The 18,509-nt window shown below is 38.1% G+C and overlaps 1 protein-coding gene across 1 annotated transcript in view; it reads left to right on the top strand.

Moving 5' to 3' along the window:
* Positions 1-18,509, top strand: part of LOC118322617 (carbonic anhydrase-related protein 10-like) — a gene marked incomplete at its 3' end in the record, with an annotated part of 106,514 nt that overhangs the window by 42,608 nt on the left and 45,397 nt on the right. The window contains 1 exon segment of the mRNA XM_035654341.1: positions 16,068-16,210. Within this exon segment, the coding sequence (XP_035510234.1) occupies positions 16,068-16,210 (143 nt within the window).

Raw genomic sequence — 18,509 nt, 5'->3', positions numbered from 1 at the left:
GTAGTTCCGAAAACTGGACAAGATGTTTGAATTTGGTGCACTAATTTTGACGCGAGAAAAAGACAGAAAGTGACTTTAGGGCGGGTGCAATTGTTTAAAGACAACAACCAGCCAACTCAAATGCAACAGCCTTCCACAAGCCGCATCTCCACATAACAGTAATCAAGGACTACACAACAACTTCGAATGTAAAACCATCCTTATTTGACAGAAATATATCAACCAAGCCCAAACAATAAAATAAAATGTTACAAAATGACAGTTAACGTCAGTCTACCTCCTGAGAAGCGTCCCTCAACTTCTTGTGGCAATAAAGATGGCCATCTGGAGCTGATATTTCTGTCCAGATAGCCTGCACAACACAAAGCGGTAAAAACACACGATGGATCTCAGTACCAACTCTCGCTCTCTATATGCAGGACCACCAATACCAGAAGCTTAGCAAATAAAAAAAAAACACACATTAGGGATGCATGGTCTTGTGTGTTTATGTGCCACAGTAAGTTAGCAAATGCAGCTGCAAGCTGTTTGTGCAGTAAAGAAGCTCCAACCCGCTTTTTTTGCACCCCAACCGAAAAGAGGCCAATTTTTTTTCCCTTTTTCGTAAAAGGGAAAAAAAAACCCCAAAAAAAAAAAAAAAAAAAGGAAAACCGCGCGGGGCTCAAAAAAAAAAAAAAAGGAAGGTCAGGGAAATGGGCCCGGAAAGCGGGGGGGTTCTTTAAAAAGGCGCTTTTTTTTTTTTTTTGGCGTTTTTCAAAGGTCGCCAGGGGTTTTTTCCTTCCCCCTTGGAGGCGTTTGGGGTTTTTTTCAAAAAAATTTTTTCCCCCAAAACTTTTTTTTCTTTTGAAACCAAAAAAAAGGGCCAAAAAAAAAAAAAAAAAGTTTTGTTTTTTTAAAAAAAAAAAACTTTGTTGAAAAAAAAAAAAACCGGTTTTGCCGCTTTTAAAAAAAAAAAAAAAAAACCCCCCCATTTTTGGTTGTTTTTGCCTTTTTTTGCTGTTTTTTTTTTTTTTATTTGAAAGTTTAAAAAAAAAAAAAAATTTAAAAAAAGGAAAGTTAGCCAAAAAAAGGCCCCCCCAAACCCCGTTTTTTTTTTTTGGTTAAGGGCGTTTTTTTTTTTTTTTTTTTTACCCCCTTTGGTTCCAAAAAAAAACCTTAAATTCCAAAAAAAAAAAAAAAAAAAAAGTTGCCCAATTTTTTTTTTGATTGGTTTTTTTTTTCCCCCCTTCTAAAATTTTTTCTTTTGCTTGCTTTGGGAAATTAATTTTTGTTTTTGTTTAAAAAGAAAAAAAAAAAAAAAAAAAAAAAAAAAAAAAAAAAAAAAGCCCGTTTACGGGGGGTCGTTTTTTTTTGGTCTTTTTCCCCAATCCCCCCTTTAATTTTTTCCTTCTTTTTTGCAAATTCGGGGTTTTTTTAAAAAAAAAAAAAAACAAAAAAAAAAAAAAAATTTTTTCCAATTTGGAGTTTCCGCGCCCCCAAAAAAAGATTTTAAAAGGTTTTTACCTGTTTCCAAGGTTTTTGGGGCTTGTTTTGGGGGAAACCGGGGGGTTTTTTTTTCCAATTGTGTTAAAAAAAATGGGTTTTTTTTTTTTTTAAAAAAAAAAAAAGCCCACTTTTTTTTTTCTTTTTGGGGGGAAACTTTTCTTTGGAAAATTTTCCCAAGCGGGAAAACAATTTTTTCCGAAAGTTTTCAAAAAAAAAAATTTCCTTCGGTTGGGGGGGGAAACCCCTTGGGAAAATTTTTTTGTTTTGGGAAAGGGCTTTTTTTTTTTTGCTTTTTCTTTAAACCGCAAACGGGGGGAAGGGGGCCCACACTTTGTTATCTCTTTTTGTTTTTGGGGGGTTTAAATTTTTTGGTTTTTTCCTTGTTTTTTTTTCTTTTCCCGTGCATTTTTTTTTTTTTTTTGAAAGGAAAAAAAAAGGTTTTTTTCGAAAAAAATTTTTTTTTGGGCCTTTTCCTTTTTTCCAAAAAAAACCCCCCTTTTGTTTTTTTGGAATTTTCCAAAAATTTTTTTGTTTCACGGATTTGAAATTTCTGTTCCCCAAAAAAAACCCGGCTGGGAAAATTTTTTTTTCCTAAACATTTTTTTGGGGGGGCCCAACTTTTTTTTTTTCCCCTCTTTTTTTTCCTTTTTTCAAAGGTGAAAAAAAAAAAACCGAAAAAAAACCCAAAAAGGCTTGTTAAAAACTTTTTTATGTTTCCCCAAAATAAAAGGAACATTTTTTAAATTTGTTTTTCTTTTTTTTTTTCATTAAAAAAATTTTTTTCCTTAAAAAAAATTTTTTTTTTTAAACCTTTTTTTTTTTTTGGTTGCCCCTACCCATTTCTCCCCGAAAGTGGGAAAAAAAAAAAGGGAAAAGCTTGGAAAATTATTTGCTTTTTTTGCCAAAAAAAAAAAAAAAAAAAAAAAAAAAAAAAGTTTTGGAACGGGGGCTTTTGTTTTTTTTCTTTTCCGGTGTTTTGGGGAACCTTAGTTTTTTAATTTGCCGCTTTTTTGGGACAGGTTGGGGGCAAAAAAAAGGGGGGCTTTTTGGCGGGTTTGTTTTTGAAAAGGGGGGAAAACGACGATTTAAAAAAAAAAAAAAAAGCCTTGTTTTTTTTTTCCCCCAAGGATTGTTTCTTTTAAATTCTTTGGAATTTTGGGTTCTTGGAAAAAAAAAAAAAAGGTAAAAAAAAAAAAAAAAAAGGTTTGTTTTTTAAGGGGGAAAACCTTTTAAAATTTAATGGGGAAACCCCCCCAAAAAAATTTTTACCAGTTAAAAAAAATTTTTTTTCAAAAAAGGCTTTTTTTTTTTCCTTTTTCTTTGGTTTTTTAAAAAAAAAGGGGTTTTTTTTTTTTTAAAATTTTTTTAACGTTTTGGGGTTTTTTTTTCAAAAAAAAAAAAAAACCTAAAAAAAAAAATTTTTCCCAAAAAAAAAAAAAGTTTTTTTTTTTTACCCATTTTTTTGGATTTTTGTTTTTTTTTTCCCAACAACCGGGCTTTTTTACCCCCTAATTTTCTGTTTTTCTTTTTTTTGGGGAAATTTAAAAGTTTGTTGGAAAAATTTTTTTAATTTTTTTCTTTGTTTTTGTTTTGATTTTTTTTTTTTTTTTTAAAAAAAAAATTTTTGGGGGGAAAACACGGGAAAACCCCTTCTTCTTTTTTTTTGCCGGGAAAACAAAAAAAAACAGGGGAAAAAATTTGTTGGAACTTGGGGTTTTTGGAAAAGTGACTTTTGCCGGCCCCCAAAGTGAAAAAAAAAGGGAGTCCCAAAAGAATTTTTTTTTGGGGAACAAAAGGAATGGGGCCGGAAGTTTTTTTTGCTCTTAAGGTTTGCGGGGACAATTTTCAGCTTCTAAAGGGGGGCCGGGGTTAGTTTAATGTTTTTACCACAAAAAATGGGTTTTAATTTTTTCCCGCCCTTGGCGCCCCACTTTTAAAGAAGGGGCCCGTTGTTACAAAAAAAAGACCCCCTTAAAAAAAAAGGCCCTTATCAAAATGGGGAAAAAAACCAAAAAAAAAAAGGGTTGAAAAACTGCGTCGAACAAGGGTTGAAAAAAGGTCTTCTTTTGGGGGTTTTGCAAGCAATTTTTTTTTTTACCGGGGGAACCCTCTCGTTTGTTTTTTTTACCCCTTTGGTTTTCCAAAAGGAAAAGGAACCCCAAAAAAAAAAAAAAAAAAAAAAAAAAAAAACGAGGGGGCAATTTTTTTTCTTCCCTTGAAAAAAATTGAAAAGGAAAGGGTTTTTTCACTTTTCTTGTTTTTGCTCAGATTTTCGGTTTTTGAAAAAAAAAAAAAAAAATTTTTTTTTTTCTTTTTTTTTTTACCCCCTTGCCGCCATTTTTTTGAAAAAAAAAAAAAAAGAAAAAAAAAGCAAATTTCCCTCTGGAAGATTTCCAACAAAAAGCCAAAAAAGGGGGGCTTGGGAAAAAAAGGAGTTTCGGGAATTTTTTTTTTTCTTTTCCTGAAATGGAAAAAAAAAAAAAAACAAAAAAAAGTCCTTTTTCTGTTTTTTTGGCTTTTTTTCATGATTTTCTCTTGGGGCCAAAAAAAGGAAAAGGTCTTAAAAAAAAAAATGGATTGTTTTTTTTTGGAAAAAGGGGAAAAAAAAAAAGATAAAAAAAGGGTTCAAAAAAAAAGGCCAAATCAAATGACAAAAAAAAAAAAAAAAAAATAAAAACAGAGGTTTAAAAAGTGCCAGCACCTGTTTGTTTTAAAAAAAAAGGGTTTTTTTCTTAAAAAAAACATTTGTCCAAACCTTATTTCCAAAAAGTTCTTTACCATTTTTTTTTTTTTTGATGTTTTCCCCACAACGCTAAAACTTTTCCCTTTTTACCGCTGCCAACCAACCGAAAAAAGGGAAGCAAAATTCCTTCGGAAAAAAAAGAAAAAAAAAAAAAACCAAAAAAAAAAAAGGAAACGTTTTGCGGGCTCAAAGGGGAAAGGTTTTCAAAAGGGGAAATTGGGCCCGAAGGGCGGGTTCCTTTTTAAGGCCGCTTTGGCCGTTTCAGGGTTTCCGGGGCCCAAAAAAAAAGTTTCCCCCCTTGGAGGCGTTTGGGTTCCAAAAAAAATTTTCCCAACTTTTTCTTTTGGAACAAAAGCAAAAAGTGTTTTTTTTAAAAAAAAACTTGGGAACCGGGTTTGCCCCGCTTAAAAAAAAAAAAACCATTTTGGTGGTTTTTTGCTTTTTTGCTTGTTTTTAATTTGAGGTTTTTTTTTTTTAAAAATTTAAGGGGAAAAGTTTAAAGGCAAAAGCAACCGGTTTGTTTTTTAAAAAAGGGCGTTAAAAACCTTTTTGTCAAAAACCTAAAAATTCCAAAAAAAAAAAAAAAAAAAAAGTTTTTTTTTTGCCCATTTGAAATGTTTTTCCCTTCTTTAATCTTGCTTTTTTTTTTTTGGCTGGAATTAAATTTTGTTTTTGTAAAAAAAGAAAAAAAAAAACAGAAAAAAAGCCGTTACGGTCGTGTTTTTCTTTTCCAATTTCCCCTTATTCTTTCTTGCATTCGGTAAAAAAAAACCCAATTCCAATTTTGGGATTTCGGCGCAAGAATTTAAGTTTTAACCTTGGGTTTTTTCAATTGTGCTGGTTTGGGAACCGGTTTCCATTTTGGCGTTTGTTAATTGGGTTTTTAGCAACTCTTGGACTTTTTCTTGAAAAATTTTTTCCAAGTTGCCGGAAAAAAATCCGAAAAAAAGTTCAAAAAAAAAAAAAAAAAATCTCGGGTGGGAACTTTTTTTTGGATGTTTTTGTGAAGGGCTTTGCTTTTTCTTTACCCGCAAACGGAGGGGGGGGGCCCAACCTTTTTTGTTCTCTTTGTTGGGGGGGTAAAAAAAAATTGTCCTGTCTTCGTTGCAATTGAGGAAAAAGTTTTCGAAAAAAAATTTTTGGGCCTCCTTCCCAAAACCCTGTTTTTTTGAAATTTCCAAAATTTCACGAAAATGGAAAAATTTTTTTCTGTCAAAAAAAAAAACGCTTGAAAATTTCCTTTTTATTTTGGGCCCCAACTCCTCTTTTCCTTTTTCAAGTGAAAAAAAGAAAAAAAAAAAAAAAAACAAGGCTTTTGTTAAAAAAAAAACTTTATTGTTTCCAAAAATTAAAGACAAATTTTTTTTTAAAAATGTTTCTCATTTATTTTCCTTAAAAAAAATTTAAAAACCTTTTCGGGGGCCCCTTTTTTTAACCAAAAAAATTCTTCCGAGGTGAAAGAAAGGGCTTGGAAAAAAATTAATTTGCTGCAAAAAAAAAAAAAAAAAAAGTTGAAAAAAACGGGGGCTTTTTGTTTTTTTTTCTCCGGTTGGGGACCCTTAGTTTAAAAAATTGGGCCGGTTGACAAAGGGTTTTTGGGGGCCAAAAAAAAAGGGGCTTTTTTGCGGTTTTTTTCGGTTTTTTTGAAGTTTGGGAACGAAACGGAAATAAAAAAAAAAAAAAAAAAAAAAAAAAAAAAAAAAAGCTTTTTGGTTTTTTCCAAAGGGGGAATATTTCTTTTTAAAGCTTTGATTGGGTCTTGGTGGGAAAAAAAAAAGGAAAAAAAAGGTTTTTAAAAAGGACTTTAAAAATATTGGAAAAAACCAAAAAAAAATTTAACCATGTATTTTCAAAAGCTTCTCTTTTGTTAAAAAAAGGCTGGTAAAATTTTTTACGTTTGTCAAACCTTATTTCCAAAAAAAAGGTTTTACCATTGGAATTTGTTGTTTTTTCAAAACCCCCACCGCTTTTTTTAAACCCCCTTATTTTCTGTTTTTTTCTGGATTAGTTGTGGATAAAAAAATTTTTTCTTGGTTTTCTTGTTTTTTTTTTGATTTTTAAAATGAAAAAAAAAAAAAACAACGGGAACTCTCTGCCGGAACCAAAAACCAAGGGGGGGTTGATTTTTGTGTTGGAACTTTGGGTTTTTTTGGAAAAGGTTGGGACTTTTGGCGCCCCCCAAAAGTGGGGAAAAAAAAAGGGGGAAAGGTCCAAAAAAGTTTATTTATTATTTTTTTTTTTGGGGAACCCAAAAAAAGGGGAATTTGGCCCGGAAAAGTGCTTCTTTTTTTAAAAGGTTTGGCGAAACATTTTTTTTTCAAAGCTCTTAAAAAGGGGGGCCGTTTAGTTATTTTTTGGTTTTTTAAACCACATTGGTTTTTAAAAAAAAATTTTTTTTTTTCCCGCCTTTTTGGCAACTAGGAGGGCCCCGTTTGTTTTGAACAAAAAAAAAAAAGGGAAAACCCTTTAAAGAAGCCCTTATTTCCAAAAAAATTGGGGACCAAAAAAAAAAAAAAAAGGTTTTGGGAACGCGTTCGGAAAACAGGGTTTTTGAAAAAAGGTTCTTTTCTTGGGGGGTTTTTTTTGGCAAAACATTTTTTTTTTTAACCGGGGGGAAACCTTTTCTCGGTTGTTTTTTAACCCTGGTTTCCAAAGAAAAGGGGGACCCCCAAACCGAGGGCAATTTATTGTTTCTTCCTGAATGAAGAAAGTCCTTCTGTTTGCCTTCAGAATTTTCGGGTTGAAATTCTTACCCTGCCGCCATTTGAGAGCATCCCCGAGATTCACAAGCCAAAGGGCCTGAAGGAGTCGGGATTTTTTTCTTTCCTGAATGAACAAAGTCCTTCTGGTTTGCCTCAGATTCTCTGGCGGCCAAGATTTTGCGTCTAAATGGATGTTTGGAAAGAAAAGCGTCAGCCAATCAAATGACAACAATACAGTAGCAGCACTGTTTGGTTAAAGGGTCTACATGTGTCAAACCTATCCAAAGTTTACCATTTTGATGTTTTTTCCCACACGCCTACTCCTACCGGCTGCAGCCACATGCGAGAGCATCCTTCGGATGAACCACAAGAAACGCGCGCTCAAGGAGTCAGGGGATGGCCGAGCCGGGTCTAAGGCGCTGCTTCAGTCGCGTCTCCCCTGGAGCATGGGTTTCAAATCCCACTTCTGACAGCAAGTGTTAACTTGGAACCGTTGCCGCTAACATGGTGTTTTGCTTTGCTGTTTTTATGGAGTAAATTAGGTAGCAGGGCACCGTTTGTAAGGCGTGTACCTTGTTCGAAGCCTTCTGCTCTTTACCGCACGGAGGCGCACGTTGTTCTCTGTGGGGCTTAATGTCCTGGTCTTCGTGCGATGGAGGAAAGTTGTCGAATTGTGCCTCCTCCAAAACCCTGGGTTGATCAATTCACGATGAATCTGTCAAACGCTGAATCCTATTTGGCCACTCCTCTTCCTTTCAGGGTGAACTAAACAGGCTGGTAACTATTGTCCTAAATAGACATAATGTTTCTCATATCCTAAATTAATACCTTTGGGCCCTACATCTCCGGAGTGGAGGAGCCTGAATTATGCTGGCAAAAGGTTGACGGGCTTGTCATCGGGTTGGGACCTTAGTTAATGCCGTTGACAGTGTTGGGCAAGGGGCTGCGTTGTTCCGAGGGGACGGACGATAAAAGCTGCTCTTCCGGAGGATATTCCTAAGCTGATGTCTGGAAAGAAAGGCTTAGGACTTAATTTTATGACAAAATACAGTATCAGCTCTCTTTTGTCAACGGGTAGTACGTTGTGTCAAACCTATCCAAAGGTTACCCATTTGATGTCGTTTTCACACGCTACCGCCTATCTGTTTCGCTGGATGGAGTTGCTGGCTAGTTGTGCGATAATTTTCTGTCTGTGGATTTTTAATGAACACGACTCTCTTTGCCGGACAACATGGGATTGTTGACTTTGGGTTCTGAGTGACTTGGGCCCGCCCCAAGTGACAGGGAGTCCAAGCTATTTTTGGGACAGGGATGGCGAGTGCTCTAAGGTGCGACATTCAGCTCTAAGGGGGCCGTAGTTATGCTACCACATGGTTAATTTCCCGGCTAGCACTAGAGGCCCCCGTTGCTACAAGACCCTAAGCCCTATCAATGGAAAAGGTTGAACGCGTCGACAGGTTTGGAAGCTCTCTGGGGTTTGCACATTCCGGGGAACCTCTCGTTTACCCTGGTCAAGAGACCAAACGGAGCTATTTTTTCTTCCTGGAATGCAAGAAAGTCCTTCTGTTTGCTCAGATTCGTTGAAATTCTACCCCTCGCCATTGGAGAGCCACTCCCTGAGCATTTCACAAGCAAAGCCGCTGAAGATCGGGATTTTTTCTTCCTGAATGAACAAAGTCTTCTGTCTTGCTCAGATTCTCTGCGGGCCAAGGACTGCGGTCTAAAAATGATTTTGGAAAGAAAGGTCAGCCAATCAAATGACAAGAATAACAGTAGGCAGCCCACGGTTTGGTAAGCGGTCTCTACATTGTCAACCTATCCAAAGTTACCATTGGCATGTTTTCCCACACGCTACTCTACCGCTGCACCACCGGGAGAGCATCCTTCGAGAACCAAAGAACGCGCGCTCAAGGAGTCAGGATGGGCCGGAGCGGTCTAAGGCGCTGCGTTCATGGTCGCAGTCTCCCCTTGGACGGGCATGGCGTTCAAATCCCACTTCTGACAGCAAGTGTTTATTAACTGGAAAACCGTTGCCCGCGGTAACATTGCGGTGTTTGCTTTTGCTGTTTATGAGGTAAAGTAGAGTAGCAAGCACCGTTATGTAAGGCGTTACCTTGTCAGACCGTATCAAAGTTGCCATGATGTTTTTCCTCTATCTGCTGCTTGGATTAATTGTTGTAGAAGGAAGCCGCTACTCGTTGTCTTCCATCCCCCCCCTATTCTCTGCATCGGTAACATCCATGGGAGTTCGGCGCGAGATATGTACATGTCAGTGCTGTGGGAGCCGGATCTCCATTCGTGTACATGGTAGCACTCTGGGACTTGAATCCAGCGCATCCGGGGGAGTTCAAATCTCGGTGGCGAGCCTGATGGTTGAGCTCCCTCTACCGCACGCGGAGGGCCACTTGTTCTCTGTGGGGTAATGTCCTGTCTTCGTGCATGACGAAAGTTCGAATTTGCCTCCTCCAAAACCCTGTTGATCAATTCCACGCATGAACTGCAAAATGGCTGAATCGCTATTTGGGCCACTCCTCTTTCTCTTTCAGTTGAACGAAACAGGCTGTAACTATGTCCAGAATAGAACATTAATGTTCTCATATCCTAAATACCTTGTTGGGCCCTACATTCTTCCGAGTGAGAGCTGAATATTGCTGCAAAAGGGTGTGTGACGGGCTTGTCTCGGTGGGACCTTAGTTTAATGCGTTGACAAGGTGGGGCAAGGGGCTGCTTGCTTCGCAGGGATCGACGATAAAAAGCTGTTCCAAGGATATTCTAAGCTGATGTCTGCGAAAGAAAGGTTTAGGTGACTTAATATGACAAAATTACAGTATCAGCTCTCTTGTGCTAAGGGTATACGGTTGTTCAACCTATCCAAAGTTTACCGGATTGATGTGTTTTCACACGCTACCCTATCTTGGTTTCTGGATTAGTTGTGGATAATTTGTTCGCTGTCTGTGATTTTTAATGGAACACGACTCTCTGCCGGAACAACCATTGGGATTGTTGACTTGGGTTTTGAGTGACTTTGGCGCCCCAAGTGAAGGATGGTCCAAGTATTTTTGGGAGCAGATTGCGAGTGCTCGTAAAGGTGGGCATTCAGCTCTAAGGCCGTAGTATGTACCACATTGTAAGTTATGTACACGATGGTTAAATTTCCCGGCTGCACTTAGGAGCCCGTGTGTACAAGACCCTAAGCCCTATCAATGGGACAAAGGTTGAACGCGGTCGACAGGTTGGAAGTCTCTGGTTTGCACGATTAGCCGGGACCTTCTGTACCCGTGTCAAGGACCAAACGAGCATTTTTTCTTCCTAATGAAGAAGATCCTTCTGTTTGCGCAGGATTCAGGTTGAAAGTCTTACCCCTGCGCCATTAGAGCATCCCTCGAGATTCACAAGCAAAGGGCTGAAGGAGTTCGGATTTTTCTTCGGCTGAGGATGAACAAGGAGTCCTTCTGTTTGCTCAGATCTGCTGTCAAGATGGTCTAAGAATGATGTTTGGAGAAGAAAGGTCAGCCAATCAAATGACAAGAATAACAGTATCAGCACTGTTTTGTAAGGGTCTACATTGTCAACCTATCCAAAAGTTACCATGATGTTTTCCACGACGCTCTGCCTAACAGTTGCGTGGATTCCTTGTTTGTAGAGATCATTCAAGCCACAGGCTTATGGGGCTTTTCCCACACCCTCAGTGTACGCTTAGCCCTAGGTTAAGCCATGCTTAAGCCTGATCAAGAGGGACCCAAACGAGCATGTCTTCTCCTGAATGAAAAAAGTCCTCCTGTTTGCTCAGGGACCTAGTTTAAATTGGGCTGCGTTGTTGAGGACGAGTGAGGTAAATAAGCTGTTCCAAGGATATTCTAAGCTGATGTCTGGAAAGAAAGGTTAGGACGTTAATATGACAAAATACAGTCATCAGCTCTTTTTTGTAAGGGTATGACGTGTCAACTATCAAATTACCATGGATGTTTTTCCTCTATCTGCTGTCTGGATTCATGTGTTTGTAGATAAAGCCGGGTATGTCGTGTCTTCATCCCTATTTTCTGGCGCATTGGTAACATCCCATGGGAGTGTGGCGGCTACCTTTTCACTGTTGCGTGACCGGTTCCATGGTGTAATGGTTAGCACTCTGGATTCTGAATTCAGCGACCTCAGTTCAAATGTTGGAGGGACCTGATGTTAAGCTGCTCTCTTTTTCCTCTATCTGCTGCTGGATTAATTGTTTGTAGGAACTTGATGAATATATTCACAATGAATTTCTAAGCTAGAAAATATTGTCACCATACAAACTATTTTCAGATGCAGATTAATCCACACTTGGTGCTTTAGTGAGTATCTGGGACAGCAGGATTTAGTATGTGGGGTTGAGTCAATATAAACAACAGTGTGTATTTGTTCATGGCAACCTAGTCCAACATTTTAACTCATGGATATATTTTTAATAATTTAATAATAGAGCTTTGTGGCATATATGAGGAAGACATTTCAGGGTTTGGATACACTGTTAGTAGGATACGTTAATTTGTGGTTTGGATCTTTTCCTGAGATATTTTGACAACAGAATATAGAATATCACCTTACTTATGTATTCACATTACTTTGCATTTAGCTTCCATAACCCTCCATACAGCTGTGTGTGCTAAAAGGCAGAATGAATGTTCTCTTAACTTCACACATAATTCTCCTGAAAACTCAGTGTTTTCCTTTCCTTTCCAGCTCCTCAGGCAGTCTTCCCTCACTCCTTATCTCCATCTTCTCTTTGTGTCTTTCTCTCTCTCTCTCTCTCTCTTTCCCCACCATTTGAACCCAGTCAGATTTATTAATATTAAAAAGGTGGGTCCTCAGGGCTTCCTCCCACAATCTCCATCCTTCTTCCTCCTTCCTCTGTCCCACTCTCTGTCTCTGTGTCCTTCACTTTTCTCTCCATTACTTAACCCTGCAAAGATGAATTATTATCAATGTTCATAAGCACTTGCGGCGTCTTCTGTCTCCCCTGTCTGTATCTGGCAGCTGTGGATCTTTCTGGAATTCTTTCCTTTTTTCAGACCCCTATTGATGCTCAAGTCGATGGGCTTTGGTCATCGGTCCTTAACTGTGGTCCTAGATCGCTGTTTGAGACACGGTCACTGACGGCTGATTCAGAGTTTTGCAGAAAAAAGACAGGCTGCATCAAATTCTGGTAGAGTCAGAATTTCAGGACCAAAATCTCACAATGTGACTGTTGCTACAACCCACACTGAATCAACCAATCAGAATATACAGTACAAGCCAGTATCCCTAGGAGTTACATAAATGATTCCACATCTCACAATTTAAGTCCAGTGAAAAGTAAGTCTAGTGAACAGTGTCAGTGTATAATTCCCTTTAAGCAATGCCAGCCCATGTTGCACCCTGTGTCCCTTCACCTTGCAAAAAGACTGAAAGGAATTGACAAAAGAACTGTCAAGTAAAAATAAAAAGAATGAGACTGATAAACATTTGGTGCATCCACTTTGATGTGTGAAAATTCATTGTCAACATTTCAGCTCTTCTATTGATGATCCCAGTGGTCTCATTTGCATAAGACATGTCTTTAATGTCATTATGACAGTCTTTTGTGCCCAGGTTTAATTCAGTACTTGTGGATTATTGCAAAAATATTGTGAATCTTTGAAAAGATGATGATGCTTTAGGTGCAGCAGCCAATTTAAATGAACCAATTCATCAATGTACTGTTGTTATTTCAATCCAACACTGTAGTTAAACATAAAGTAAAGGAAAATATGTTTTATACTTAATAAACCCTTAAAAGAATCGGTAGAGAAATCAGATATCCAACCAATATGTTATAAGTAAGGCAAGAATTCCTCAGATTGAGTCAAATTGTCACTTTGTGTAATCCAAGACTTTGCACATTGCAAAAACAAAATTCTGGTGAAAGGGCTGACTTATAGCATAGCATGGAATGATGTAGAACACACAGGCAAATGCAACATCATGTGCAGCATTTTAAAATTTAAAAAGTGTAATTTCGAAAGCTTGTTTTTTGTTTTGCTTCATTTTCTAAACTTGAAAGCAGTGCTGATGGACAAGGCAAGCTGATGATGGTTCCAGGCTAGCAGCACGACTCTAGGGTTGGCAATGCTGGTTGATTGGTCAGTTGGTCCACCACTTGGGTTCAGACTGAAATATCTCAACAAAAATTGATGGATTTCTATGACATTTAGTCATTTGGTGTTTTCACAGGAAGAATTGTATTAGGGGCAGCAATTGCTCAGTCCATAGAAATGGCGAGTGCAGAGATGTCCCCGCTGTTGAAGTCAGTTGATGTTATACAAAGACAAACACTACTCTAGTGTTTATTTGTTTGACCCACAGTACTCTAACCCAGGATACTACTGTTCATGTCCTGTGTTAAACCGAAATAAAAAATAAAATTTATTTTAAGTAACGTACATAAGTTAACTTACATATCTTACTTAAGTTATGTCAGATATGTAACATAACAGGTATCTAACCATATAGTTTTTGTGACTAATCCTCAAAAGACTTCAAGCTTTTCACTACATTAAACATGCAAGCATTATTTTCATATCAGATATCATACAGTCTGTCACAGATTGTAACCAACATTTTGTTAGACCTATCTTGCACACTGTGACATGCAATGTACCTTGCAGATTGCTGTCATTGCATACAGTGGAGGGGCCTTTAGGGAAAGCCTTTCATACGTATGCAGGTTTAATCACACATTTCATATTATAAGATATATATGTTAAGCTCTGCCATTTTTAGCCCCATTTTTAGTTTGTTTCTACACACCTATGTGCACTTTCTGACATACAGTCTCTGTCTGTCTCACACACAGACCTACGTACACACACAGAGCGAGTGATATAACAGTGTGTTGACATGCGGCTGTGTGCCAAGCAGAGGTCAGGATTGCACTCTGCAGGTCAGGGCTGCCACATCTGTCACTTCACTCCACCACTGAATACTGCCAGAGAGAGAATGGATGGAACAAGAGAGAATGAGAGAGAGATGGAGATAAAGAGAGAGAAAGTAAGAGGAAGTGATGGAAGGATGGCGTAAAAAAGGTAGAATAGAAGGCTGTGGTTGTTCCAGGCAGCTCCCAGGTGTGAATCAGTATGTGTGAATATGAAAAAAGCACACAGCTGGAAAAGAGCCTCCTGTGCATTTGAAAAAAATCATCCCAAATAAGTTCACAACCATCAAGCATTTAAACATGGTTCCCATTCAGCTGAAGCTTAGCTGAGCACACTGACTGCTGTTGATGAGTTTTTTGATCATAATGACAGCTGTTTTACACTCAGAGTTGTCATTAATCTCGTCCCTGACAAGCATTATGACATTTTAGCTAGTGATAAGCCCTCTCATCTGTGTGTCTGTGTGTCTGTATGTGTATGCAGGGGCTTGTTTTACTACATTTGTGGGGTCAAATAGCTGGGAGCCCACTATACTTGTGGGGACCTGAACTGGAAGTTTAAAGGGCTGTTTGAGGGTTAAGACTTGGTTTTAGGGAGAGAGAGAGAGAGAGAGGGAGAGAGGGAGAGAGAGAGAGAATGTCTCATGTGTGCATGTGCCTAAGTTACCAATTTAGTTTTTAAAAATGCACTTTCGACAATGCACATTGCGCATGTGAGCGTGCACGCTGTCATCCTCTGCCTTTCTTTACATTGCAATGTCATGTCATAAAACCCACATCTGGCGGGCTTTAGGTCAGCTATCAGCCCGACGTTCTCGCCCAATCCCATCTCAGATCCACTGCTGCAGGACAGAAGATCTCAGTAATCACATTATGGCACAGGATCAGCTGTTGGTAGAGAGCGAGCCTGCAGCGGCTGATCCGAAACAGATCGGATGTGCTTGTACTGTAGACTTGTATATCATAACTTATAGATCCATGTATCACAGAATTAAAACTTATGTTATGGTTGAAGCCAACGGCTGTACAGTAAAAATAAGTTTCACTGTGTCTCTGAAGTGTACACTGTACTGCTTGTCTTATTTGCATTGCTTGTACATTGATGTCAAATTCAGAGATACAATTCATAGGAAACCAAACAATCAAATACAAAGTTTAGAAAATTCAGACAACTGCAAAACTCATTCATTCGCCATGTTTATTGTATTGTATTTGTAAGTTTTTTTTGTTTTTTTTACACATCAGAGTGTTAGTAGTTAGTAGAGTACATGTGTTTGGGAGTACTACTGGCTCCAGAGGGAGCTGTGTGCAGTTGATGTAACTCAAGTCAGCATCAGTTGGGGCGTGAAAATGACAAAAATCTGGGGTTTGGAGTTAAAAAGAAGTGATCTTATCAGAACTCTGTAGCCCGCTCCTCACCTCTGCTTGATGTTAGCTGCTACTAGCATAACACACCCTGTCGGTGCCCTACTGCTCATGTGCAACTCTCAACAGAGATGAGAAGGAAACAAAATGGTTCACTTATTTTCCAGTTCCATCATCAGCTCTGGAAAGAAACAATGTGTTTAATTCAGAATGTTATTGATTGACTTTTCAAAGACAAGTTTTTATTGTCTTCTGGATGCAGTCTCATGATATGGTGATATGCATATCACATCTATAAGAATGAATGAGACCTATAGATCAGAGGAGTCATAAGAGGATGGGGGATATATTGCAGAGCATGTATTATTTTCTCCTATTCTTCCCTAATTTTTTGTTTTATTCTTGTTAAATACTGAATACATTCACCTCCTCTGGCCTCTATGAAGCCTTTAAATGAGACAAATCCATGACCACACTGAGGTCATTGCTTCATGTAAAGGTTGGGAGCCCCTGCTGTAGATTATAAGCAATAAAAACTAGTGGGAGAACTTTCAGACAGACTTTAATAAAGTCAGTTTCTCTACCTTAGTTACTCTGGCAGATAATAACCTGGAGACTTTAATGAAAACTCTTTTTTTAGTCAGATTTTAATGAAGCCATATGTAAATTCAAATCTCCCTAAACTCCCTATTTTTCCTGTCCCATCATAATGAAGCTCATCTGCTCACTTTCTCCCTGTTTTTATGGTTTGATCTTGTGGAGTACTGGAGAACACACTCACTAATTACTGCTACTCTGTCTTCTTTTCCCTCGCTCTCTCCTCACCCCCCCATCCCCCACCCACCACCAGTCCCATCCTTCTGGGGTCTGGTGCACTCAGCCTGGAACCTGTGCGCCATAGGGAAGAGGCAGTCCCCCATTGACATTGAGACCAGTCACATGATCTTTGACCCCTACCTGACCCCTCTGAGGCTCAACACAGGAGGACGCAAGGTAAGGGTTTCAATGACCTGACATCTGTCTTTGGACAAAAAATATTTCTGAACACATCCTCAGGGGCTCGAACCTCGACACTGACCGGCTGACGACAGAGCTCATCAAATGTTCCCATACAAGAAGGACTCTGACAGCACTGGGCTTTAATTCATCACAGTGGCTGAGAACAGGACAGGACACATTCTCTTAATCAAGACGCAGAGAAATTTCTGTCTGACAGAGACTAGCTTTTCATCCGTATCCAAAGGGTTTAACATTCCCAGCTGCATTTGACTGCAATAGGCTCAGGAAGTATTACAATTTTAGCCCTTTAGACAGCAATCATAGTTAATCTTTACAGAAAAAAATCATCTCTAAAGCATCCAGGATCACAGTTAAAACACAGCTTTTGGTGATGTTGTACATTCCATTCTGGATTAATTTTGGTACCGATTAGTGTATCTTAGTTATTGGCCATATTTAGATGAAGTGATGTCACGTTGAGGTAATTTCAGCCCAAGGGAAGGAAAACTGGCTACAGCTGAAAAAGCACTGATCACAAATATAAGGTCCACTTTATCTGGGATCTGAGTGGTTTAGAGATATTAGGAATAAAAGTTTACACATCTTATTTAGAAAATCTGTTATGCAGTGACGTTAAACAACATATTAAAGGTACAGTATGCAACATTTAGGATGATCTATTAACAGAAATGGAATATAATATTCATAGGTATAGTTTCATTAGTGTGTAATCACCTGAATATAAGAGTTTTAGTTGCCCTTAGAATCAGCCATTTTTGTCTACAGATGCTACAGGCTGTCTTCTGTGAAGGCCGCCATGTTGAACTGCAATGTTTCTACAGTAGCTCAGAATGGACAAACCAAAAACCAATTAGCTTATTTTGCTTGTTTCACGGCCACCATTGTTTCTCCTTCGTGGTTGGAAAGGGAGGGTGAAAGGTGAAACGAGAGAATCTGCAACTACACCACTAGATGCCACTAAATCCTACACATTGGTCCTTTGAGTACCCTTAATATACTGTTTACATTTGGGTTTGGTTTTCTAGATCAGATTGATTTCACATTGAACCTTCTCGGTTTTCTGTGGAGTTAGAGGGTTCAGTCTGCAAGGGCAGAACGAAAAGTAATGCTTTTGTTGCTGGTTTAATACACAAACTCAAATTGTGTATTACTGAAGGAAGTCTTTTTCCTAAACTACTTTTGCATTCCCTTGCAATATATTTGGCATTCCCTCTGATTCAAGGCTGAGCTTTGAGACATCATGGATTTCTAATATAATATTATTACAGCTGCCTCTCTGAAGGACTGTTTATAAGCCGTTTCTATGGATCAGGGGGGATGCAAAAACTATTGCAAGGTTGAGCTGAGATTTTTGCAAAAAATGCAAACTCCATCTCTACTATTTGGCCTGAAGCTTAGGTCAACATTGTCAGTGTCTGAACTCTGAATGTAGTCTCTAGCTGTGTTTCCATGAGCATATTTAGATGCCCATTTTTAAGTACCACAATAGAAAAGGTTGATGTAAAGAGCTAAATAAAAAACAGAAATGTCGTATTTCCATCCTGTTTTCTACATAGTTTTTCATGGTTTGAGGTTCAACCAACACACTTTTAATTAGTCAACAAGAATACATATCAGCTTTGCACCAGATTCAAACAAGTGTAAAATAACTCTCAATTTAGCTGTTGTAACAGTACTATTTATTATGTGTTCCCCAATTATGAGGTTTCAAAACATAAAATTGAGTGACATAATCCTTTGACCTCAATCAGAGAGCAGTGCGGTGAAACTTTTCTTCCTTTTTAAATTCTGAGCATTGATTGGAGCTTTACAGTTAAAATGTAGAAAGAAAATATGAGTCATAAATCATTATTTCACAACATCTTGTCTCTATCAAAATTTGATCACAGCAGTTTGCTTTGATCTTGGAGAGGAACAATATGCCGCTCTGCTATTACATTTTAATATTCCCTTAAGAGATTTCCAAAATCCAGATGCACCGTTCTCTCAAAATAGATTTAAGGTTGGCGTGAGATTGAGACAATAAAAATTATAAGTGTTTCATAACCGTCCAGAAACACTTGAATGCTTGAATACTGATTGCCATCTTAAAGCTTTTTTGCTTCAGATCTCCACTAGTGTCAACCCCTGAGGGTTTAAGACACACAGTCTTATTTGTAAACTGAATAAAAATGCATTTTCTCTATGGAGTCCCGAAACTGACAAAATGTAGTAAAAGATTATCAGGGAAGCCCAGAACACAAATAAACACTGTCGGGCTCTATGACGTAGG

This window comes from Morone saxatilis, unplaced genomic scaffold (genome assembly GCF_004916995.1).
Source record: "Morone saxatilis isolate NCDOM2014 unplaced genomic scaffold, NCSU_SB_2.0 Contig14, whole genome shotgun sequence".
Taxonomy (NCBI): Eukaryota; Metazoa; Chordata; class Actinopteri; family Moronidae; genus Morone; species Morone saxatilis.
Note: the sequence above shows the minus strand (reverse complement) of the source record. Positions and strands in the feature narration are given on the sequence as shown.